The sequence below is a fragment of the Hypanus sabinus genome, chromosome 6 (genome assembly GCF_030144855.1).
Source record: "Hypanus sabinus isolate sHypSab1 chromosome 6, sHypSab1.hap1, whole genome shotgun sequence".
Taxonomy (NCBI): Eukaryota; Metazoa; Chordata; class Chondrichthyes; order Myliobatiformes; family Dasyatidae; genus Hypanus; species Hypanus sabinus.
In genome coordinates, this window is record NC_082711.1 from 147083769 (window position 1) to 147111141 (window position 27373).

The 27373-nt window shown below is 42.0% G+C and overlaps 1 protein-coding gene across 1 annotated transcript in view; it reads left to right on the forward strand.

The window, feature by feature from the left end:
* Positions 1 to 27373, forward strand: part of LOC132395094 (eosinophil peroxidase-like) — a 76253-nt gene that overhangs the window by 13701 nt on the left and 35179 nt on the right. The window contains exons 3-6 of the mRNA XM_059971400.1: positions 12241 to 12334; positions 15015 to 15145; positions 21921 to 22041; positions 24546 to 24675. Of these exons, the coding sequence (XP_059827383.1) occupies positions 12241 to 12334; positions 15015 to 15145; positions 21921 to 22041; positions 24546 to 24675 (476 nt within the window). The remainder of the gene's footprint in view (positions 1 to 12240; positions 12335 to 15014; positions 15146 to 21920; positions 22042 to 24545; positions 24676 to 27373) is intronic.

Genomic DNA, 27373 nt, shown 5'->3' on the forward strand with positions numbered 1-27373 from the left:
AAGAATATTATTCTGCAGTAGTAGATGTTGTAATGGTTATGCAATCTATCCTGTTGTAGCTCGACCAAGGTAAGATTCCCCTCATCACATCAATGGAAATCAAAGTTAAATGACACCATGCGCTGGTCAGTTTATACCTCAATTGCTATGTCTACTTTAGCCTTTGAGAAACACCAGTGATCAAAGTGCAAGGTGATTCAGATGTTCAAAAATGTACTGGAATCTTCATTTTATTTATTTGATCAAGGCTCATTTCAGTAAAGGAAGATCACACCTAATGTCATGTGATAGAACTTATGTTTGTGAGTTCCACATCTGACCAGTTCACATCAAAGTATTCAAGACAATGCTGCAGTGAATAGTGACAATTACAGCACGGAAACAGGCCATCTTGGTCCTTCTAGTCCATGCCAAACCCTTACTCTCACCTAATTTGTATCAGACATCCACACCCAGAAGGCTGTTTCTGACACCTCCCTCCCTTTTCCTGACCTCTCTGTCTCCATTTCAGGAGATGAACTGTCTGCAGATATCTTTTATAAACCTATCAATTTCCACTGTTATCTTGAGTATAGCTCTTACCACTCTAGTTCCTGTAAAAATGCTATTCCCTGTTCTCAGTTCCTTTGCCTCTGTTTCCAAGATGTGGATTTCCTTTTCAGGACATCAGAGATGTCCTCCTTCTTCAAAGAACAGGGTTTCTCACCTTCCAATATTGATGCTGCCCTCATCTGCATCTCCTCCATTTTCCGAACATCCGTGCTCACCCCATCTTCCCACTGCCTTAACAGTGATAGAGTTCCTCTTGACCTTACCTACCACCCCATGAGTCTCTGCATCCACCACATCATTCTCTGCTTTTTCTGCCATCTCCAAAGGGATCCTACAACTGAACATATCTTTAACTCCACCACCTTCTCTACTTTCCGCAGGAAGTGCTCCCTCCATAATTCCCTTGTCCATTCATCCCTCACCACTAACCGCCTTCCTGGCACTTACCCCTGCAGTTGTCTAAGTACTACACCTGCCCATCCACCTCCATTCATGGCCCCAAACTGTCCTTCCAGGTGAGGTAGCACTTCACCAGCAAATCTGGTGGTGTCTATTGTGTCCGGTGCTCCCAATATGGCCTCTTCTACATTGGTGAGACCCATCATAAACTAGGGGACCATTTCATTGAGCACCTCTGCTCCATCTACCAAAAGCGGAACTTCAATGTGGCCAAACATTTTAATTCCAATTCCCATTCTCATTCTGACCTCCGTCCATGACCTCCACTTGTGCCTTGAAGAGGTCACCCTCAGTGTGGAGGAGCAACACCTGAAATTCCATCCGGGTAGCCCCCAACCTGATGGCATAAATATCAATTTCTCCTTCCAGTAAAAATATTGCCTCCTCCTCCCCTCCTCCTTTATTCCATACTCTGGTGTTTTACCTCTTCTCACCTACCTATCACTTTTCCCAGGGTCTCCTCCTCCTTCCCTTTCTCATCTGGTCCACTCTCCTCTCCTATCAGATTCCATACTATCCAGCCCTTTACCTTTCTCACCCACTTGGCTTCACCTATCATCTTCCAGCCAGCCTTCCTCCCCTCCCCCTACCTTTTCATTATGGTGTCATCCCCTTGCCTTTTCGGTCCTGAAGAAGGGCCTTGGCTAGAAACGTAGACTGCTTATTCACTTCCATAGATGCTGCCTGACCCGTAACCCCCTCCAGCATTTTGTGTGTATAGTGTGTATAATGCCATCACATGCCAGTGATTCTCACCACAAGCAAATTTCTGATACTGCCGAACTGAAGCCCAGCTCTGCGGTTAAAGCTAAATGCTAAAGATGCATGAGGGATCAGTCATTAAGTAACAGAAATGACCACTCATTCACTTTACCTCCACTATTTAAAATCATTTAATGCATTCAGCTGAGTTCTTAATTCATTTCTTCTGGGTGTTTTGCTTTGAATTGCTTGGAGCTTCTTTTGCGTTGCTGAAATTTACAGGGAGCGTTAACTTTGGCTTGAATTCAAAACCACAGTAGGAAACAATTGCTCCTAGGTGTCCAGTAAATACTTTAGAAATCATTCTTCCTGGATTGCAACATGATTGAGTGAACATAAGGCAAGAAGAACAGAACGTCCTGGTAGAACAGAAGGGAGGGGGATGGGATGGATGCCATATCTGTCCAGAAATTTTACAGAACCATTAACTTGGCAGAACTCAGTAGCAATTTTGTGAATGAGATTCACCAAGGTCTGCAGACATTGAGAATAATGAGCTCCTCTGCATCAAGATGTCTTGGGAATGGTTTATAATGTCTTCTGCTTACCAGAGATTCCCAGACGCTGTTGAATTAAGAAGGCTCAGGCATCAAACTCAGAGGTAGCTTCAATAAAATCCTCAGTGTCCATTTGGTCTGGCAGCCTTTTGTGCCACAAAAGACTGAACAGACCCAAAATTCTGACAGCGGACATAATGCCCTCAATCTCCAGGAGTCTGTTGTGACATCTGCATTTGATGCTCTATGGGAGATGAGAGAGTTAAAACTGGATGAGAAACTTGTGTCCATAAACAATGGGACTTAGTTCTGCCATATGGCCCACACAGACCAGCCAGTGAGTGTACAAATAGATGGCACAGATATAACACAGATATCTGATGTGCTTGAACTATTTTGCCACCTAGGCGGCTCAGAGAGACATTGCAGACCTCAACAGAATGATTTCAAGATTTGTAGCAACATGCTATATGCTCCAAAACATTGTAGCCATTAAGGTTCAGGCCTTAGTACTAGGTGTATGACAATGGTTGCAGAGCAGGGTGAGGAAGAGCATTTTGGCCATTGGTTTCCTCTCTAGGCATGGAGCTCAGAGTGCTTTAAGAAAACAAGCTGGGCCCTCTGCATTTGGACTAGGTGAAGGGTAGAGTGAACAGAAGTGGAGATACAAGATGCTAGCACTGAATAGTAACATTCACCCCATGCTAAGGCTGATTGATGCTTGTCTTCCTGGTTTGTGACATTCATTATAAATTTGGCATTGATTCAGTAAGGGGATTTGTCAACACACAAACACCTAGCAACAATATAAGAAAAGGAATGTCCTGCAGTTATTTTTGAATAAGTTCTGTTCATGGAACGGCATGACCTTATCAAACCACTGAGCAGTATTGTGCAATTACTAAATTATGGCATGCACAACCCAGAATCTGGATTAACAATCGGGGATCCAAATTCAAATCCCACCATGGCAGCTTTGGCACTTAAATTCAGTTAATAATCTGAAATTTAGGTAAGTATAGCAATGATGACTACGAAGTATTATTATGCTGTTAAAGCAACCCACACAAAATGCTGGAGGAACTCAGCAAGTCAAGCAGCATCTATGGAGAAAATACAGTAGACGTTTTGGTCCAAGACCCTTCAGCAGGACTGGAGAGAAAAAGATGAGGAGTAGATTTTAAAGGTGGGGGAGGGGAGAGAGAAACACAAGCTCTCACCCCATCCTCCCGCCACCCTACCAGCTATAGGGTTCCTCTTGTTTTCACCTCCCACCCTACCAGCCTCCGTATCCAGTACATAATTCTCCAGAACTTTTGCCATCTCCAATGGGATCCCACCACCAAGCCCATCTTTTCCTCACCCCCATGTTCTGCTTTCCACAGGGATAGCTCCCTATGCGACTCCCATGTCTATTCGCCCCTCCCCACTGATCTCCCTCCTGGCACTTATCCTTGCAAGTGGAACAGATGCTACACCTGCCCCTACACTTCCTCCCTCAGTACCATTTAGGTCACAAATAGTCCTTCCAGGGGAGGTGACACTTCACCTGTCAGTCTGTTGGGGTCATAGACTGTGCCCAATGCTCCCAGTGTGGGCTCCCGTATATCAGTGAGACCCGACGCAGACTGGGAGACTGCTTCACCGAGCACCTAGGTTCTATTTACCAGAAGAAACGTGATCTCCCAGGTGGCCACCCATTTTAATTCCACTTTGCATTCCTATTCTGATATGTCAATCCATGGCCTCCTTTTACTGTTGCAATGAGGCCATACTCAGGTTCGAGGAACAACACCTTATATTCCATTTGGGTAGGCTCCAACCTGATGGAATGAACATCGATTTCTCGAACTTCCGGTAATGCCCCTCTCCCCTTCACCATTTCCCGTCCCCTTTTCCCTCTCTCACATCATCTCATTGCCTGCCTATCGCCTCCTTCTGGTGTTCTTCCACCCTTTTCTTTTCCGTGGCCTTCTCTTCTCTCCTATCATATTCCCTCTTCGCCAGCCCTATATTTCTTTCACTAATCAACTTCCCAGCTCTTTATCTCATCCCTCCCCCTCCTGGCTTCACCTTTCACATGTACTTTTTTTCCATAGATCCTGCCTGGACTGCTCTGTTCCTCCAACATCTTGCATGCGTTGCTTGGATTTCCAGCATCTGTAGATTTTCCCTTGCTTGTGATTATGCTGCTCTCAGGATGAAAATCTGCCTTTCTTACCTGTTCATATCTACATATGATGCATATTGATGACTCTTTAAATAGCTGAACAACTAGCAATGAGAGATTACCAATAAATGCTGTTTTTTTTTGGTAACAACCAGACCTCAAATAACAAATACATTATGAAACATGCACAGGACATTGGTTCAGAACCTCCATTAAATTCAGCAGGAGGAGGAAAAGAGAGGGACAATGCTTTTATAAAAAGTGTGTTGTCGACTGCCTCTATTCTGGAAGCAAGGTCAAAGAAAAATCCTTCATTAAGTTGCAAGAGGCAAAACTTGTGCACTCAGGGTAAGCTCATAATTATCATTGACTCATTCTTGATGTTCCACACTAAACATGTGTAGAACAAAGATCATTTACCAGCCTGTCCCCACTGCACAATGTTACATCTGACAATAATTAACCATCATACAGACCCTGGAAATATCACTCCCTTGTTATCTCTCTGGAGCTATCTCTCAGCAATGGCAACTTCAAATTATGGGAGAGAAACTTTTTGCTGCAAAATCCTCCAACTCCACTGTTAGCTTAAACAAACTAACAACATTATACTCCCTCTTGAGAATATCCCGGCATTCTGCCCAGACATCTCTAAAGGCCATGCCAGTCAAACGCATACCTGACACCAGTAACTGAAATAAACACCTTGCTTCACCTCACCAAGAAAATGCAGGGAGGACTGAGTAAATGCCTCAAACATTTAATAGCTTCATAGCTTGAGGAAGAGATTGGCCTGGGACTTTCCAAAGCAGTATTTAGGAAACAAGTAAAAACTGAAAAATGGAAATCAAAACCAAAACTGAAGAGACTGTAAATCTGAAATAAAAATAGAAAATGTTACAAATGTGTACTGAACATGTCAAACAGCTTTTGTTGAAGGAAAGCAGTGTTAATGTTCGAGATTGATTTGAATGAACTGAAAGCAGGGATATTATATTGAACTACACACACAACCCATGCATCTGACCAATTGAGAAACTTCTGCCCCATTTTTATTCTGCTGCACAAACAATGCTCTGAATGTGCTTCCTTTCTACAGCCAGTTGGCCCCTGTCTCCATAATCCCAATGGATTTCTTGAGCTTTGGGGGCCATTAACATTAGGCTGCCAAGTGTAATTTGGGAACCGAAAAAAAAATACATTAGATAATCCAATGTCATAAAATAACCTCTTGTGTATGTTGATCAGATTAAGCGTTGTGTTTTGTTCTTTTAAATCATAACTAGCCCTTCTCTGCTTCCAATCAGATGACTCTTCTTCATGAGGGGAATTAATTTTAGTACTTTACAGTTGTAGCCTAAGGCCTGCCTGAATCCAGTGTTGGGAGAATTGTCCCTCATCAATTGTGTCATCTTCTTTTTTCTAAAGTGTTCACTACTCATTTACGTATGAGGAAATAAAGTAAATTGCATTTTTTTAAAATTCAGTGTCAGGTAATAATGTTTGTAATCTTATAACTAAGATTAGATTTGTACTTCTGCAAAATCTTAAGTGCACTGGGGATTGACGAAAATGGAGATGGAGTGGATGGAACAGAGAGGGGTTGCAAGAGCAGGATAATTACTTGAAAAAGGATGGGGCTTTTTGATTTTACAAGACTGGTTTCTGACTGGATTTGTGCTTTATGAAGCTAGTTTAAAACTGAAACCCTGCTGGTTTCCTTGTCTGCAAAAGTCTAGGGAATCCACACTCCGGTCCCTTCAAACCCAAGAGAATAAGACAGCTCTCCCACCCCATACCCTGGTTTGTGTGGGATGCTGTGTAATTTGCTACCCTGTTCCAACTCAATGCCAAGAAACAACAGAGAGAGCACTGCATATAATTAAAGGAATTATATTTATGAATCTTAACTAAAGAGTTAGTAAAGAAAAGAAAGAAAAAAAAAACAAAAAGGGACCATAATAATTAAACAGTCAAGTGTGCACAATTTGGAGCTCAGCTCTTCATACTCACCTATCCTCATCAAGATCGGTACCTGGCTCTATCAAATCACAGCCCCCCACTGTGTCAAGTCCTACAACTGGTTCTCTCCAGCATCTTCTCTCTTCATCTCCCGCAAAACAATAAAATCAAGACCAACCTTAGAGTCCCTCACAAAACCTCTCCCCCATTCTCTCGAACCTTCTCCCAGTTCACTATCCTAATTAGATGACCCACATTCCACAGAACCCTTATCTTCAGCGATAACCCAGACAGACTGGGAGCAGAACAGACTGCTCTTACAGAAATACTAAAATGAAATACCTTCAGCACAGCAATAAAAATGTGAACACTCTCCCCCCACCAAAAATAGACATGTCCTCATGGCTTTGAAATACATTACCATCCCTTCATTAATAACACAATTGTCAAAGGGACTTTGTGATATTAGGACCACCAGTCCAATTGTAAGTGGTAGTGATGTATCCCACTAGGGGGATAGACGCAACACTCCGTTTCCCTGATGTGACATAGGCCAGCCTATCTGGGTCTCCTGACTCCTTGAGACCTCCTTATCCCATCATCTACAGTTTCAGGCACTCCTTAGGATCCTTCTTGTCTACTTGGTGAGGCTTCCCCCTGCCCATTACTCGTGCCTCCAGCAACTCAGATCCCCCTGTCACTAGGCAGAGCTCAGCTTAATTCCCAGTTACTTTAGGGCCCAGTCTCCCTTCATCGTCCAGCTGCAAGCCTGCTTTTCCACTGCTAGTGCCCTCCATTTCACCCGCCTCAGCAACCTCTTCATCAGCTATAGGGGAGTTTGCGAAGGGCAGCATATACCACACCCCATTTCCTCATCTGAGTCCATATCACATTCAGGGCTGGGATCTGGTCTAATCCTTCCCGCTGCTGGTACTTTGGATCCCCCATGTCATCACAGACTAGGTGTAGGGCCCAGGTCAGGCTCTGGGTCAACATGTACCTCGACCCAAGGGTAGAGGTGGTTCTGATGGTGAATTTTGACAGGCTCACTCCCATCCTCTGGTTTCACCCGGAAAGCTGGTACATTTGGCATCTGACTCTCCACTGCATAGGGCACAGCCACCCAGCAGTCAGCCAGCTTATGCTTCTCAGATAGCCACTAATCCTTTATGAGGACTTGGTCTCCAGGCATTAGTTGGGAGAATCTAATCTTTTGATCATAACCTTCTTTTATCTCCTTGATTCTGCTTAGTAGCCAAGACCTCAGCTGGCTCATAATCCTTTTTCAGCTCCCTTCTCATATCAGACACTTACTTCCAATAAGTTTTCTCTGATAGATCCTCCTTGCCAGTCCAAGAACAGAGGTCGACGGACAACCTCACTTTGCACCCAAACATCAGATAATATGACGAGTACCCGGTAGCTTCATTCTGTGTTTAGTTGTAGCAGTGGACCAGATGTCCAATATGTTGACTCCACTTGTTTTTTTACTGATCTCCAAGGTAGCAAGCATGTCTACAAGGTCTGATTGAACCACTGGGGCTGGGGATCATCCTGCAGGTGATAAGACATTGACATCAACTCTCAACTCCAAACATGCTCAGTAACTCATGCATGAGCCTACTCTTGAAATCACATCCCTGATCGCCATGTATCCACCTGGAGAAGCCAGGTTGGAGTAAGCTTGTGGAAGGGCACCATCAGAAGCTCCCAAATGATCTATTGCTCGATTCTGCCCTTGCTTTTCCCCCGTGATGGAAAACTGGCAATTGGCTTTCATTCTAGGGGCATCAATGTTCTTCCACTCTCTGTCCCAGACCAGTGCTTCATGCACACATCGGGACTATGCATTAGCATCAATGTTCCAACTCCCAGCCATTAATTCAGGCTGAAATCATAGGCAGACAAGACTGCCAACCACCAATGGCCTATAGCATCCAATCTCGCTGAGGTCAGGATATAAGTTAATGGGATGTCTGACTTCACCTCAAATTTGGTTCTGTATAGACAGTCATTTAACTCACCCACCATACCCACCTCAAAGCCAAGAGCTCCAACTTGTGTGTTGGGTAGTTTCGCTCAGAGGGTGGCAGACTCCAGCTAACAAACCTGACAGGTCTTGACCCTGTGCCCTAATCCTAATACAGAACACTCCCTGAGCCCTCTCTGCTGGCATCCATATGCAGTACATACTGCAATCGGGGGTCTGCAAAAACCAGCACAGGTGCTTTAGTCAGCAGCTCCATCAGCAGCTGAAAGACCTTTTCACATTTTGCATCTCATCTCACTTAAAAGGCTCCAAAGGGCTAAGATCATCTTTGCCACCTTCTTGTTCTGTGCTTCTCCCTTTCTTCCCCAAGGGAGGGTAACTGCACAGAAGTTGATTTAAAGGGTGACTCACTTTAGAGAAGTCCTCCATGGAGCTCCAATAGTACCCACGGAATCCAAGGAACAAGTGCAGGGCGCTCACAGTCTGGGGCCTTGGCCATGTGGTCACTGCTTCTGTCTTAGATGCATGCATATCTACTCCATTCCATGAGACTATGTGCCCCACATAGACACCAGATGTCTTGCAGAACTGGTACTTGTCCAGAGAAAGTTTTAACCCTTCAGCCCGGCACCTTCAGTAGCTTCTCTATGACTTTCTCCAAGGTGGACCCATACACTATGAAGACATCTGGATGCACCAATACCTCAAGTAAGTTCATATCCCCCACTGTTTTCTCCATGACATGCTGGAAGTTGGCTGGGGCTCCTGATATGCCCTGGGGCATCCTTTTGAATGGAAGAATCCCAATGGACATATGAATGCTGTCTTCTCTTTGTCAGCCTCACTCATGGGAATCTGATAATACCCACTCCTCAAGTCCAGCACATTGAACCACTTCGCAACACTCAGACAGGCCAACGTGTTCCTGATTCTTGGGACCATATACTGGTCAGGGACTGTACGTCTGTACGGAGTCCAGTAGTCCACACACATCTGTACTTTCCCATACTTCTTCCTGGCCACCACTATTGGAAATGCACAGGGGCTTCTGGACTCAGTGATCATCCAAGCTTCCACAGATGCTGCCAAAGATCTTCCCCATCTGCAGGTGCCAATCACCATGACCTTTCTCTGAATGGGGTGTCCTCTGGCACGCAGGTGGTGCGGCAAGTGCTCTTGGAACAACCCGCATCAAACTCATCAGTTGAAAAGACATCTTCACCATCATCTCTGTCAACCTTCTCTTCTAACCTCCGGGTACCAAAGAGACCCCAAAATTGAATGACTTGGCTATCAACTTCCCCCTTTTCGGAGTAAGTTTCTCCCAGCTTGTCTTACAGGAACACCAGACATTACTGTCACCGGGAAGAGGTGCACCAGTGGCATCGCCCGCCTGAGGGTAACCTCCTTCTCTGAGGTGTTCCCGACACTCACTGTTATCCTCTTCACCTGTACAACTGATGGCTTATGTAGTTTGGGCCTCACCAGAACCCCAACAGATAAGCATGACTCCTCCATAGTCTTCCAGAGCCCGGCATTAGGCATTCTGGGAAATTTGGGGTTTCCTGGCAGTCTATCTACTTCCTCAGGCTGTAACATGACTGCTTTGAACTAGATGTACCACACAGTCCCTCATATATGATCTTCATTCAGCCCAGTGCGGCCACGCACTTCCTCAAAAGCAGCTCAGAACACAGGGTGAATGGATAATGTTTTCAGAAAGCTCTCTCCAGCTTTCACCTTGCAGGTTCCCACTAACTTCCTCACAATAGGAGTATTTGTCCCCACAAGAATTGAAGCTTTGCCATTCTCAACTGGTCCAGACAAACCAGCATTGATGTATCAAGGACCTCAGCTACCCCCACATCTGCCTCCGTAAACTCCAGCTTCAACAACAAGTAACCATCATACGGATAATCATCCCAGATCTCTTGTGCACTGAGTGGCATCGATGGTAGATGCATCAAATACCAGTTGTAAAACACATGGTACAGCAGAGTAACTTGAGAGCCTGTCTCAAGTATGGCTCCAGCATAAATATCCTCAATCCATAGCAATACATTGGAGTTTGGCCCCACTAAGGCTTCAGGAATAGGGTTTTCTCCTCTAGGGTGTTCCTTGATATATTGCTGGGAATGTGTTCCCTCCCCCCCCCCCCAAGATGCCAGGCCGTTCCTTCACTAGGTCTTCCCAATATCCCTCATCGCTTTGGTACCTGGGGCTCACTTTCCAAGGGTTTTTCCGTCCTTCACATTCCCATCTGAAGTGTCCCTGTTCACCACAGTTATTACAGACAATACTGGTCACTCCCCTTCTCAAAGGACCCCCTTCACTAGCAGCCCTCTGCTTAGTGGGTCCAACTCCCTGTCAGCTTTGTCATGCACCCACTGAAAACAACCAGGACATCTCAGTCTTAAACTCTGCCACAAGCTCCTTTACCACTCCCCAGGATGGGCAATCAGCAGTCACTTCAGCCAAGGGGATTACTGCAGAGGACTGTACCCTGCTGACAGAGGCTTCCTGTGCCTCCATCACATTCTCCTCCTCTCTTACTTCTCTGATCAGTTCGACAAACGAGGGGGGGTACGTCTTATGAGACATTCGCGGACCCCAAGCAATCATGTCCAGCAATTGTGGGCCTTTCACCACTTGGTTAAATCTTAACTGATTCACCTCAGCCGTTTGAATGGGCCCCCTAGGCCACAAGCAACTCAGCTGCCTCTCTAGCCGAAAAATGTAGGTAGGAAGATTCTCCCTCTTCTCCTGACAAATGTTCCGAAACCCCGTCATAAGCTCCATTGGGCTTCCGTCATGCCAAAAACATTTTCTAGCACTTGCATGTAGCCTGCAGAAGTAGCAAAGGGGTTCTGTGTCTTTAAGAATCTCAATATGTTAGCAGCCAGCCGCCTCAGATTCTCTACCAGTCGCTGTCTTTTCACTTCATCATAGCACTGCCACTAATACAGCATCTGAGAAATCCGCTCTTCCCGAGTCTCATACTCCTCTGCTCCATCGTGGGTAGGTGTTATTCCCGAGAACATGCTGAACCTACAATAACTGGGACTTAGAACCTGCTCTTACAGAACTGCGAAAATGAAATATCTATTGCATAGCAGTAAAAACGTGAACCAGGGTGTTACAAAACAAATGCATATGGAGCAGAGCAATGGTAGAGTCATCATGAGGGAGTTAATTCCAGGAAATCTGAAATAAAAATAGAAAATGCAGGAAACTATTAACAGATCATGACAATAGGTCAAAAACTTAAAATTTTCTCTCCAGATGACCCCCAATGATTGTTTCCAAAAACTTCTGCTTTTATTACACACCTCAAGTATCAGGATCCTGCAGTTAATGGGGGTTTAGGAAGCTACATGAGGTGTTATTCTTTTTTTAAAAGAATGGACAAGATGAGAGAGCTGAAGATTAACAGAGGGATACAGTTGGCTGTATTTATAACCTTTGCCAACATTGTTGGTGTGATCGTGGCAGTAATGTAAGGCCACAGAGCCCTCACTCCTACATGGATCTGTATATAAAACGTCAGGAATGGTCATTCAGCAAGAATTAGCCCTCCCATCAAGAACATGCAAATTTAAACCCCCCTCCACAATGCATCAGAAGTGTCTTATTCCTTACCCCCCCCCAGATAAAAATCTACTTCTGTCTGAATGTTCAGTTGCTATCAGTTAAATGATCTGAACAATCCTACGCAGCCAAGTTACTATCCTGCAACACACCTTGTATTAAGGATGTAGACAGGTTCTCTACATGATCCAATGAAATGAATAATCAAGCTTCTCCGGGACTTTACATGACTTTAGTAAGTGCCCTACTTCCATATGCAGATTCTGACGATGTTCAGAGCAATCTGATCAAGCAAAATGCTGCACAGGAAACTACTGAACAATTGGATGAAGTGCTCAAAGATACAAGAGGAAGGTGAGTAATAACCTTGAAAACAATACCCTTTACAGGCTAATCAACTATATATGTGCTTTCAGTAACTTGATGATGGAACCAGTTTAGATTTAGAATTACTGATGATAGTTTTATGCTGATTCATCTGCAAGTAAACTGTTAATTACCTGAACCAAACCATACCCATCTTCAGCTTTGCAAATGAATCGTTAAGGTTATTAAAGTATAATTCAATGTGCTTTCCTTTCTTTAATCTACTCTTACTTGCAAGAAAAGTACCATTTTCTGGTTCATTTGCTTCATTAGTTTCATCCATCTAGGCACTTTCATTCTCCACTGGATTAATTACGTGAAACTTATCTGGAAGCGTTGGGCACATTTATTAAAGTTATAAGGCTTAAGGTGCTTTGCATGTTTTGTAAAAGACCTGAAAAACATGAAACTTCAAATAAAGTCCCCCGTGATTTCTCTCAGCAGATTTATTTTTATTTATTGACCATTAATGAGATAGCCCTGAAATCTGCACTTTTCCAAAGTGTTCACTACTCATCTGTAAATAGGATTTAAAAAAATAATTGTCAGATAATAATATTTATAATCTGACAAATAAGATTAGATTTATATTCCACAAAATCCAATCAGTAGTTCCAGGTTTGTGCATGTACCTCTCTGCATATCAGAAATAATGCAATCAAACTTTGAATTAAATCATTTTTGAATAGACCTGAACCTCTTCAGTAGTAATTTCCGTAACGGCCCACATTGACGTTCTTTTGTCTGAAAGCTACTTTGCTGACTGCCTACTTTTGTAGGTGTTGGTATACCTTTTAAGAAACTTCATATTATTGTGAAGTCTCAGAGAGTTTGAAATTCTCAGTGTACAGAGCATCAAAAGGCAATAATATAGTTGACAGAAACTTGTCCACACATCATGGGTTGAAAGTCTAACACCTTGAATGGTGGACATTAATGAAAACGTGCAACAAGTGAGCTGTGGAGCTTCTATAGATATCCAAAGGAGCTTGGCCTCAACTTGTCAACGTACCTATCAGTAAAAAGTGGGGAGAGACCAAAGACCGACCAATCGTCCAGAAATTCTGGCTCTTCAGAACTATGAAAGTCCCAAACATACCACATTATTGAACTTGATATAATTTGTATATTCAGATTGCTGCAAAACTATATAGTTCATTCTGATAATTCATTCATTCATTCATCATAATAATCTTGTAGAAACATATGTTCAAAATGTATGAGTCTTGAAGCTACCATTATTTGGGAAAATGCTTGACATTATCATTAAAAAAGAAATAGCGAGGCATCTGGAAAGAAATGGATCCATCAGACAGATGCGTCATGAATTCAGCAAAGACAGGTCCGGTTTGAGAAACTTACTTGAATTCTTTGAAGATATAATGAGTGCAGTGGATAGAGAAGAACAGATGGATGTTATTTACTTGGATTTCCAGAAGGCATTTGATAAGGTGCTACATGAAATTCTTATCCATAAAATAAGGATGCATAGAGTTGCGGATGATGTATTAGCTGCAGACAGAGGATTGGTTAACTAATAGAAAGCAGAGAGTTGGGATACATGGACGTTACTCTGGGTGGCAATCAGTGGTGAGCGGTATGCCGCAGGGGTCTGAGCTGGGCCCGCCACTGTTCACAATATACATTAACGATCTGGGAGAGAAGACCAAGTGTAGTGTATCTAAGTTTGCTGATGGTACTAAATTGAGTGGAAAAGCAATTTGTGCAGAAGTTATAGATAGGTTAAGTGAATGGGCAAGGGCTGGCAGATGAGTACAATGTTGGTAAGTGCGAGGTCATCCACTTTGGAAGAAAAACCAAAAGAGCAGATTATTATTTAAATGGTAAAAAACTGCAGCATGCTGCTATGCAGAGGGACTTGGGAGTGCTTGTGTATGAATCACAAAAGGTTGGTTTGCAGGTGTAGCAGGCTCTCAATGCAGCAAATGGTATGTTGGCCTGCATTGCTAGAGGAATTGAATTTAAGAGCAGGGAGGTTATGCTGCAACTGTGCAGTGTACTTGTGAGGCCACACTTGGAGTATTGCATGCAGTTCTGGTCTCCTTACTTGAGGAAGGATATACTGACTTTGGAGACGGTGCAGAGGAGGTTCACCAGGTTGATTGTATAGATGAGGGAGTTAGACTATGATGAGAGATTGAGTTGCCTGGGACTGTACTGCCTGGAAGTTCAAAAAAATGAGAGGAGATCTTATAGAAACATATAAAATTATGAAAGGGATAGATAGAGGCAGGGAAGTTGTTTTTCTGGTAGGTGAGGCTAGAACTGGGGACATAGCCTCAAGATTCAAGAGAGTAGATTTAGGATGGAGATGAGGAAGAACTGCTTTTCTCAGAGAGTGGTGAATCTGTGGAATTCTCTGCCCAATGAAGCAGTGGAGGCTACTTCAGTAAATATATTTAAGATAAGGTGGGATAGATTTTTGCATAGTAGGGGAATTAAGGGTTATGAGGAAAAGGCAGGTAGGTGGAGATGAGTCCACGGCCAGAGCAGCCATGATCTGATTGAATGGTGGAGCAGGCTCAATGGGCTTATGGCCTCCTGCTCTTATTTCTTATGAGTCATCACAAATCACTATTTTTTTCAGATTAATTTGTGTCTGTCATGAAACCCATCAGATTGTTGTTCTTTCCTGTGTTAATGGTAGAAAAAATGGTGATAACACAACCCTGGCATCTTTACTTGACCTGGCTTTCTTCAAGCAGCTGTCAGCAATGAGCAGGGCTTCACTGACACACGAGCTTCATGTGGAGGAGAAATGGACAATCAATATAACAGGTCAGTTTAAAACTGCTTCAGGCACATAACAAATAGGAGGTCATCTGTCCTCTCAAGCCTGTTATGCTGTTCATCAGCATTGTTGTTCTTTTGTATAAACATAATTTTCCAGTTTTACCCTTTGATTTCCTCAAAGAACAGAAATCTGTCAATCTGCACTTGCAATCAACATAATGACTAAGCCTCCATAGGCACCCAGGGTAGAGAATGTCAAAGATTCAACATCTTCTCAGTGAAGAAATGTTTCCTCAATATGGCCTACTTCTGATTTTCAATGAACTCAGCAAATCATGCAGCATCATGGAGAGGAATGAACAATTGATATTTCAGGCTGAGACCATTCACCAGAACTCAACAGTCCTGATGAAGGGTCTCAGCCTAAAACATCGACTGTTTATTCCTCTCCATAGATGTTGTCTAACCTGGTGAGTTCCCTTAGCATCTTGCCTGTCATACTCTAGATTTCTGGCATCTGCCAAATCTCTTATATTCATATTTTCAATCAGTGTCCACTCCTCAGTCTGGAGAAGTAATCTCAATGCATCTGGCCCTTCGATCTTTTTAAGAACTTCATAAACTTTGATGAGATCTCCTCAAGTTCCTCTAAACCCTACAAAATACAATCCCAGTCCTCTCAATTTAACATATGAAAACCCACCATCTGTGGAAATGCAAGTATGTCATTTCTTGGAAAAGGATATTAAAAATATACACAATACTGCAAATGTGTACTCACCGTGATTATGTACAATGCAATAAGACTTACCTATTCTGGTGTTTGAATTCTCACGTTATAAAAGCTAAGATATAATTTGCCCTTTTAATGAATTATTTCACCTACACATTGACCTTCTGTAACTAACAAGCACAACCAGGTACTATTTAATTTCAACAGTGCCCAGTTTCTCACCATTTAAAAATGCCATTCTTTTTGTATCAGCACCAAAACCTTTTTTTAAATATATGCCATCTCTTGTCTCTGAAGTTCAAGTTCAATTTCAAGTTTATTTTCATCTGACTACATATCTACAAGCAAATGAAACAATGTCCCTCCGGCCCACAATGCACCCACAAATTACGTATCAGGCACAGTGCATAAAAAAAATATAATTCAAAGTGCATGTAGACAGTAAAGATCTCAGAGTCCTAGTGATGAGATTTCAGTGGTGGCAGGGTATTCATTAGACTCGGCCAGAGGGAGGAAGCTGCTTACCAGTCTGGCAGGCCTAGTCTTGATACTCCTATCCCCTTTCTAATGGTAATGGGTCAAAGATTGTGGGATGGGTGGTAGGGGTCCACACCAATGCTGCAGGGCCTTTGTATACAGCACTCAATGGGGTGAGGAGGGAGACCCGGGTGATCCTATTGGCCCCTCCACGTATTCCTTCATAGTTCCCATCAATTAGATTTATGGTTCTATATGCAGGTTGAAATATATCACTTTCAAACGGATTGTAAGCTTCTATCATGTTATGGGTGCTCTGCTTGTTGACAATACTATCAATCAACCATTTCTCATTTCACAAAACAAGATCTAAAATAGCCTTCACTCTACTTATTAATAGAGCCATAGAAAAGTACAGCATTGAAACAGACCCTTTGGTCTATCTAATCTAGCCGAACCATTCAAGCTGCCTAGTGTCATCAACCTGCATCTGGACCACAGCCATCCATACCCCTACTATCATGTACCTATCCAAACTTCTCTTAAACATTGAAATCGAGCTTGCATGCACTACTTGCACTGGCTGTTCATTCCACATTTTCACCAATCTCTGAGTAAAGAAATTTTTCCTCATGTTCCCCTTAAACTTTTCACCTTTCACCCTTAACTCATGACCTCTAGTTGTAGTCCCACCCAACCTCAGTGGAAAAGCCTGCTTGCATTTACCCTATCTATAACTCTTATAATTTTGTATACCTCTATCAAATCTATCTGCGAACTTCTATGTTCGAAGGAATGAAGTCCTAACTTATTCGATCTTTCCTTGTAACTCAGGTCCGCCAGTCCTGGCAACATCCATGTAAATTTTCGCTGTACTCCTTCAACTTTATTTACTTCTTTCTTGTAGGTAGGTGACCAAAAATGGACACAATACTCCAAATTAAGCCTTATACAACCTTTACGTAACATCACATTCCCTGCACTCAATACTTTGAATTATGAAAGCTTTCTTTATGACCTTATCTATCTGTGTCAGCACTTTCAATGAATTATGTACCCGCATTCACAGATGTCTTTATTCTACCGCACTTCTCAGTGCCCTACCATTCATTTGTTGGTCCTACCGAAGTGCAATACCTTGTACTCGTCTGCATTAAATTCCATCTGCCATTTTTAAACCTATTTTCCAGCTGGTCCAGATCCTGCTGCAAGCTCTGATTGTCTTCTTCACTGTCCACTACACCCTTCCCCCCATCTTGGTGTCATCTGCAAATTTGTTGAATCAGTTACCACGTTATCTTGTAGTTCATTATTATAGATGACAAACAACAATGGACCCAACACCAATCCTTGTGGCACTCTAGTAGTCACAGGCCTCCAGTCAGAGAGGCAATCATCGACTACAACTCTGCTTTATCCCCACAAAACCGATGTCTAATCCAATTTACTACCTCATCTTGAATACCAAGTGACTGAACCTTCCTAACCAACCTCCCACATGACACCTTGTCAAGTGCCTTGTTAAAGTCCAGGTAGATAACATCCATTGCCTTGCCTTCATTAACCTTCCTGGTAACTTGCTCAAAAATCTCTATAAGATTGGCTAGTCGTGACCAAGACAATCCTTATCAATTCCCGTTTATCCAAATCAATCCCTTAGAATACCTTTCAATAACTTTTCCAGCACTGATGCCACTGATCACCAGCTTATAATTTCTTAAATTTTTTAAGAGCCTTTCTTAAAGAGCAGAACACCATTAACCATCCTCTAATGCCCCCGGACCTCACTTGTCGTTAAGGATGACCTCTGCTAGGGCCCCTGTAATTTCTGCACTTGCCTCCCATAAGGTCTGGGGAGCACCTTGTCAGGCCCTGGAGATTTATCCACTCTAATTTGCATCAAGACAGCAAACACCTCCTCCTCTGTAATCGGTATGGGGTCCATGACCTCGCAGCCACTTTGCCTAACTACTATAGATTCTATGGCCATCTCCTCAGTAAATGCAGATGCAAAAAATTCATTTAAGATCTCCCCATCTCTTTTGGCTCTATGAATAGATTACAATTCTGATCTTCCAGAGGACTAGTTTTGGCCCTTGCATTCCTTCTGCTCTGTATATGTCTGTATAATCCCTTGGGACTCTCCTTCACCTTGTCTGCTAGGACAACGTCATGGCTTCTTTTAGCCTTCCTGATTTCTTTCTTAGGTGTTCTCTTGCAGTTCTTATGTTCTGCAAGTACCTTATTTGTTCCTCCCTGCCTATCCCCGCTATGCACTTCCTTTTTGTCTTAATCAGGACTTCAATATCTCTTGAAAACCAAGGTTCTCTAAACCTGTTATACTTCCCTTTTATTCTGACAGGTGCACACAAGCTCTGTACTCTCAAAATTTTACTTTTTAAAGCCTCCCACTTACTTTGCTGGGAGACAGCCTGTCTCATTCTGCACTTGCCAGATCCTTTCTGACACCATCAAAATTGGTCTTAGAATTGGTCTTGGAATTAGACAGTGAATGTTTGGGGTTGAGACCGCTCGTCAGGATGGGAAAGAAAGGAGATATCCATTTTCCAATAGGACCAGCACAACCCTGTTTTTTCTGTCCATATTAACATACGGAGTAGTCCTGAAGTGCAGTTTTTTAAAATGTTTTTTTCTCAGATTTTTAAACTCTGCCTGCAGGACTTCATTCCCATTTTTACCTATTTTTGTAACTTGGTAAATGTGTTTATTATTAATGTCACATGTACTGAATTACAGTGGAAAACTTAACATGCATGCTATCCAGAGATCAATTAGTTACAACAGTGCATTGAGGCAGAACAAGGTACATAAGTAACAGAAAGCAGACTAAAGTGTTACAGGACAGATAAAGTACAGTGCAGGTAGACAGGAAGTTCATGGCTACAATAAGGTAAATAATTGCTGATGTGAATATGGAGCAGTTCCCACCTTCCTATCAAAATGATCTGTAATCATTCATCAACATTCTCAACCCCAGCAGCAGGCAGGCAACAACATGGGATTTCATCTACTACTGAAAAAAAACACACACCTGTCCCCTTAACTATTGAGCCCCCAATGACTATTGATGTCTCGCTCCTCCCTCAAAACTATGGAATTGTTCCACTTGCATTGGCATGAACCTGGATCAGACCTGGCTCCTCCAAGGATTCATCCTGCTTTCAGTATGAGATTGATACAGATAACTCCAGCACTACTGACCTGCTGCTCTCGGTCGGTCTGACGGTCATCCATACTCTCACTGCCTGCTCATGCTTAAACAGTGATGTGACAGCTTCCCTAAGCATTCAATGCATGATGTCCACAGCCTCACAGAGTATCCATATAACCATATAACCAAATAACAATTACAGCATGGAAACAGGCCATCTCGGCCCTTCTAGTCCGTGCCGAACACTTACTCTCACCTAGTCCCACTGGCCTGCTCTCAGCCCATAACCCTCCATTCCTTTCCTGTCCATATACCTAACCAATTTTTTTTTTTAATGACAATATCGAACCTGCCTCTACCACTTCTACTGGAAGCTCGTTCCACACAGATCTGAGTAAAGAAGTTTCCCCTCCTGTTACCCCTAAACTTTTGCCCCCTAACTCTCAACTCATGTGAGTTCATCCAAGTAACTTCAGATCAAAACGTGGATCTCAGCTGGAGTGACTACCTGCGGATATATTTGTCAGGATCACTGGACAGATCCAGGACCTCCCACATGGTGCAGGAGGTATATTCCTTTCAGTCATTTACCCCATCTTTCTCACCCTCACTACTAACCTATACAATTTCAATGCATCAGAAAAGACTCACCACAATCTGCCTGGTTTTCAGTGGTGTCCCACACTCTGAGGACTGCTGCACTCCCAGGACCACTGTGTACAAATCAAACAGCACATGTCTCAAAGAGTTTGGACACACCTGTACTATGCTTTGATGAAACTTCTTGAAAAGCAGGTATTCCTGTTTTCTAAAATTTATTCCTAGTTAATTCTGAACTACCTGTCCAATGGAGCCAGGAAAACCTTTCCTTTCTAGGCTAATTTAAAATTTTTGTATTTAATATTGTTGTCCTGGTTCAAAATCTATATATTAGGCTTCGAAACAAAAGTGATAGAATGAGGATTAAATGAAGAAATAATTTGGATTATGTGGATTGGGTGCTTAAATCCCAGAACAAATTTCAAAATATTGTAAATGATCTCAGCAAAGGATATATTTCAGGATGAAAGCCATCAATGTCAATTAAAATTTTAAGTACATTCACCAGTGCTAAGATGCACAAGCAGTAAAATAATATTTATAATTTCTGTAAGACATAGGAATAGAATTAGGCCATTTGGCTTCCTGAGTCTACTCCACCATTCTATCATTGCTAATTTATTATCTCCTTAACCCTTCTCCTGTCTTCTCCCCATAACCATTATCACCCTTACTAAACAAGAACCTATCAACTTCTGCTTTAGAAATAACCAATGATTTTGCTTCCACAGCCATTCATAGCAATGAACTCCACAGATTCATCAGCTCTGGTTAAAGAAATTTCTCCTCATTTCATTCTAAATGACGTACTTCTATTCTAAGTCCGTGCCCTCTGGTCCTAAGTTCCCCCACCATAGGAAACATCCTCTACATGTTCACTCTACCTATGCCTTTCAATATACAATAGGTTTCAATGAGGTCCCTCCTGATTTTTCTAAACTCCAGCAATTAGAGGCCAGGATCTATCAAATGCTCTTCATAAGTTAACCCTTTCATTCTCAGGATCATTTTCAAGAACCTGCTCTGGACACTCTCTAAAGCCAGCACATTCTTGCTTCAATAAGATGCCAAAACTGTTCATCATATTCCAAGTCCAGTCTGACCAGTGCCTTGTAAAGCCTTAGCTTTACATCCTTACTTTCATATTCTAGTCCTCTTGAAATGAATGCTAACATTGTATTTGCTTCCTTACTACTAACTCAACCTGCAAGGTATCCTTTATGGAAACCTGCACTTGGACTCCCAAGTCCCTTTGCACCTCTGATTTCTGAATTTGCTTCCTGTTTAGAAAATAGACTATGTCTTTATTCTTTCTACCAAAGTGCATGACCATGCACTTCCCTACACTATATTCCACCTGCCACTTCTTTACCCATTCTCCCAATCTGTCCAAGATCTTCTGTAGACTCCCTGTTTACTTACACCTCCACCTATCCTTGTATTGTCCACAAACTTAGCCATAGAGGCATCAATTCCCTCATCCAGATCACTGATGTATAAAGACCCCCTTTTTCCCACTTTTTACCTCGTGCCTGCCAGCTCATTTTCTGTCCACTCCAGTATTTTTCCTGTCATACCATGGGCTCTTTTCTTGTTTAGCAGCCTCACAAGTAGCACTTTGTCAAAAGCCTTTTGAAAATCCAAGTAAACAACATCTATTGACTCTCCTTTGTTTATCCTGGCTGATCCAGAACCAGACTGTGACTGTACACTTTGAGAAATGTAATAACTCTGTCTAATTCACTAGATCTACCCAGCAGCATCAATATAAACTATTATTGGTCTAGAAAAACATTTGTGTTTCCAGATGCTTCCACTTATCAGAACTTATTCCATAGATTATTCAAGTCAAAGTGACCTGGACAATATGTCAAATACCATAAACTGTTCAACGGTTGTCTGTAAGAATGACTGTTGGTCCAACCGATACAGAGCCATCAATTCCGTGTGCAACAACAGGTAACTTTAGCACAAGTTTCATTCAACTATTGATCAGTGTAAATTATACCTTAAAAATAAGGAATACCACTACTTATATGAAAAAGACAAATATGTGGGCAGTACATAAAATGGACAACTGAAATAGACTTTTCATAATCCTTTAATAACATAATCTACTTTCGACTCACACAAAAGCAGAGGTGAAGGTGTACGCCTCATGATCAACTCCCCTTGGTGCACAAATGTATCGGTGATGTCCCAGTTCTGTTCACCAGATCTGGAATATCTTGGAATTAAGTGCCGTCTGTGTTACCCGCCGCATGAGATTTCTGTGAGCATGTTGGTAGCGGTATACATTCCACCTCAAGTTAATGTCAGACAGGTTCTGGATGATCTGAGCAATGGAATCGACATGCACAAAATAGTGCACCCTAACGCCTTCATCATCATTTTGGGGGATTTTAACCAGGCCAGCCTGAAAAAAAATCACTAAATAATTACCATCAATGAATCACTTGTAGTGTCGGAGGAAACAACACTCTGCACTTGGTGACCTTATGATGTCTGTCTCAGAGGCTGATGTCAGGCTGTCGTTAAGGAGGGTGAACTCTTGCAAGCTGGCAGGCCCCAGTGGAGAATCTGGTAAGGCTCTGAAAACTTGTTCCAACCAACTGGCGGGAGTATTTAAGGACATTTTCAACCTCTCGCTGCTGTGTTCAGAAGTTCCCACCTGCTTCAAAAGTACAATTATACCAGTTCCTAAGAAGAGTAGTGTTAGCTGCTTCAATGATTATCACCCAGTAGTACTCACATCTATGCTGATGAAATGCTTGGAAAGGTTGGTCATGGCTAGAATGAACTCCTGCCTCAGCAAGGACCTGGACCCATTGCAATTTGCCTGTCACCACAATAGGTCAACATCAGGTGCAATCTCAATGGCTCTTCACTTGGTCTTAGATCACCTGGACAATACAAACAGGATGCAGTTCATTGACTACAGCTCAGCATTTAACATCATCATTCCCACAATCTTGATCAATATGTTACAGAAATTGGGCCTCTGCACTTTCCTCTACAATTTGATTCTCGACTGTGCGGATTTGTGATATTATCTCCTCCTCAATGACAATCAACTCCGGCGCACCTCAAGGGTGTGAGCTTAGCCCACTGTTCTACTCACTCTATACCCATGACTGGGTGGCTAGGAAGAGCTGAAATAGCATTTATAAATTTCCTGATGATACAACCATTGTTGGTCAAATCTCAGATGGAGATGAGAGGGCGTATAGGAAGGAGGTATACCAGCTAGTGGAGTGGTGTCACAGCAAAAACCTTGCACTCAGTGTCAGTGAGAAGAAAGAGCTGATTGAGGACTTCAGAAAGGGTAAGATGAGGGAACACCAACCATTCCTCATAGAAGGATTACAAGTGGAGAGAGTAGCAATTTCAAGTTCCTAAGTGTCAAGTTCTCTTAGAATCTAACCTGGTCTCAACCATATTGATACAGCTATGGAGAAGGAAAGTCAGCGGCCATATAAACTTATTAGGAGGTTGAAGATATCTGGTTTGTCAACTAAAACACTTGAAAACTTCTATAGACATACCCTTGAGAGTATTCTGACAGATGGCATCACCATCTGGTATGGGGAGGAGAGGGAACTACTGCACAGGACCAAAAGAAGCTACAGAAAGTCATAAAATTAGTCAGCTCCATCGTTGGTACTAGCCTCCATAGTCCCAAGACATCTTCAAGGAGTGAAGCATCAGAAAGGAGACATACATTATTAAGGACCCCCATCATGCAGGGCATGCGCTCTTCTCATTGTAACCATCAGGAAGAAGGTACAGAAGTCTGAAGGCACTCACTCTGTGATTCAGGAACAGCTTCTTCCTCTCTGCCTCCTAAATGGACATTGAACCCATGAACATCACCGCACTTTTTTTTCCCAGTATATTATTATTTTTGTTTTGCACTATTTATATTATGTATATATATATATATACACACACACACAGTATATGTATTTCTTATTGTAATTTATAGTTTTTATTGCTATGTATTGCAATGTACTGCTGCTGCCAAACAACAAACGTATTGACATTGTGTCATTGATATTAAACTGATTCTGATTCTGATACACTGGGGAGGATGTGTTCAATTTTTAGATGTAACCAAAGCACATGCATATTCTGAAAGAATGCAAACATTTCCAGACATATTTTTCATGTCTGTACTGGGTACTTTAAGCAAATACCGACAGTAAATTCAGATTCATGCTCAATATTTTCTGTTGGTACTTAAATATGCAAATTTGTCATTTCCCTGGGGATGTTGTTTCCTATTTGATTATACTGTATGTACGGCAGGAGAAAAAAATGCAGTGATTAAGAACTCCCAGTAACATACTCCCTGCCCAATTTTATGCGACATGCAACTATTGTCCATTTCAATTTTACATTTATATGTTGACAAATATAGAAACTGGAGGCAATGTTTATATTTTCCTTTTATTCACTTCCAGGAAGATTCCCCATCTGGGAGCATCCAACATGCCTTATATTCGCTGGCTCCCAGCTGAATATGAGGATGGATTTTCCCTCCCAAAAGGCTGGACAGATGGGAAATGTTACAATGGATTCCCTCTGCCTCTGGTAAATATAGTAGCCATTCTATCAATCAGATAGCACTTAATCAATTGTATTAGAGAAGATGATTGTACCTCAGGTAATGACTTATTTCCATCAGGATGTTGTGTGAGGACGTAGGGGACACTTTGCTGGAATCAGTGAGGGTGAAAGTGGAGAAAGAAAGACCAATTTGAATGACGTTGTTTAGACTTTAAATTCCATGAACTGTTGATCTAAAGGAGAAAAGGGATTTGAAGTCGGTGCAGTCTAATCCTATTAATATCCAATTTGCAGAGGGAAAGAGACCAAACACCTGGGTATGTTGGCTGGTATTGACCAAACAGTCCTCAAAGTTCAATGTAAAGTTTATTATCTAAGTACATATATGTTGCCATTAACTTCATTGAGATTCATTATATTTTAGTTATTTACAGTAAAATAAATATAATTGAATTTACAAGAAATTGTATACAAATAAAGACTGACAAACAACCAATGGACACAAGAAGATAAACTGCAAATAAGAACAAGTAATACTTCAAGCATGTATTGTAATAAATCATGCCTTGTTTATGATTGTGGACATTCAGAAAGGGTAAAATGAAGAAACACGTACCAATCCTCATAGAGGGATCAGAAGTGGAGAGAGTGAACAGTTTCAAGTTCCTGTGTTTCAAGGTCTCTAAGGTCCTACCTGGTCCCAACATATCGATGCAACAATAAGAAAGGCAAGACAGCAATTATACTTCATTAGGAGTTTGAAGAGATTTGGTATGCTAACAGAAACACTCAAAAACTTCTATAGGTGTACCATGCAGAGCATTCTGACAGGCTGCATCACTGTCTGGTATGGGAGTGGGGGCTACTGCACAGAACTGTAAGAAGCTGCAGAAGGTTGTAAATTTAGTCAGCTCCATCTTGGGCACTAGCCTACAAAGTATCCAGGACATCTTCAAAGAGCAGTGTCTTAGAAAGGTAACGTCCATTATTAAGGACCTCCAGCACCCAGGGCATGCCCCTTTCTCACTGTTACCATCAGGTGGGGGATACAGAAGCCTAAAGGCACACACTCAGCGATTCAGGAACAGCTTCTTCCTCTCTGCCATCTGATTCTGAAGTGGACATTAAACCCTTGAACACTACCTCACTTTTTTATAAATATTATTTCTGCTTTTGCACAAATTTTAATCTATTCACTATGCATATGCTATTATTTATTTGTTTGTTTGTTTGTTTATTTATTTTCTTCTGTATTATGTATTGCGTTGACCTGCTGCTGCTAAGTTACCAAATTTCATGACACATGCTGGTGATAATAAACCTGATTATGATTCTGATGATGGCACTAATATGTTGGTCTCAGGACAAATCCTCTGATACCATAACACTAAGGCTTTTAATCCCTCTCCACCTCTGATCCCTGACTAAGGACTGTCCCATGGACCTCCGGCCTCTTCCTCCTATAATCCATAATTATCTCTTTGGTTTTGCTGAAGTTGAGTGGGAGGCTGTTGCTGCAGCACCACTCAACCCGATTTTCAATCTCCCTCCTATATGCTTAGCCTCCAGGGGGCTAAGCACACAGTCTTGTGGTACACATGACCTGGAAAACAGTAGATTTTGGCAACAGAATGTAAACAGTTTATGAGTACAAACAAGATGGTGAGGGATGGTGGATATTTCTGTCTGGGTTGCTTTGGATGTTGCCTGCAATGTTAAATTATTAATATGCAAATATACAAAACATCACAGCTGGCAATTGAGCAGATGTCACTTCTGAACTCCTCTTAATTTCAGATTACTTTATAACAACATTTAATGAAAATGTTTCCATCGAGAAAATTTGAATCAATTAGAATAGATAGCTCAATAATTTCTGAATCAATCTATTCTCATTTGGTAAAATTTATGTCAAAAACTAAGCTAAATATAAAAAGGCATCATTTTAAGATCAAAATTCTCAGTCAGTGATCAATTATGATTGTAGGTTTCACATAGAATTTAATTTATGCAGCAACGGAGGGACTGTTGTGGAACTCCAATCATAATACCTGTGCACCTGAAGCTGGGCTTTTCAATCACTTGTCAAACTAAGTCCAGATATTTCATTCCCACAATTTTGCTCGCTCTCTGCAAAAGGCCATAGCTACAAAGAGGATTCTAAATCATTGTTGAAATTCAGGTTAGTGCCACTGCAGCTGCAAGGTCAAAGATCTGATTGTGTCTGTAAAAGGAAAGTAATCGTTTTTATTTAATTTATTTGTTTACTGAGATACAGCATGGAATAGGCCCTTCTTGCCTTTTGAGCTGCACTGCCCAGAAACCCCTGACTTAATCCTAGCCAAATCTTGCGGCAACTTACAATGACCAATTAATCTACCAACTAGTACGTCTTTGGACTGTGGGAGGAAACCGGAGCACCCACAGGAAACCCACATGGTCACAGGGAGAACATGCAAACTTCTTACAGGCAGTGGCAGGAATTGAACCCCAGTCTCCTGTACTGTAAAACATTGTGTTAACCACTACACTGCCGTGCTGTGAACAGTAATCTGCAATTATCCTTAACAGTGATTATTTTTTAAGATCAATTTCAAGTGGTGATTGATCTTCATGTAAAACCGTTTATTCAGATCTATAATTAACTTAGTCATCACTAGAGTCAGATTCATTTACTCATCACATGATCATTGAAACATATAGTGATTGTATACATTAACAA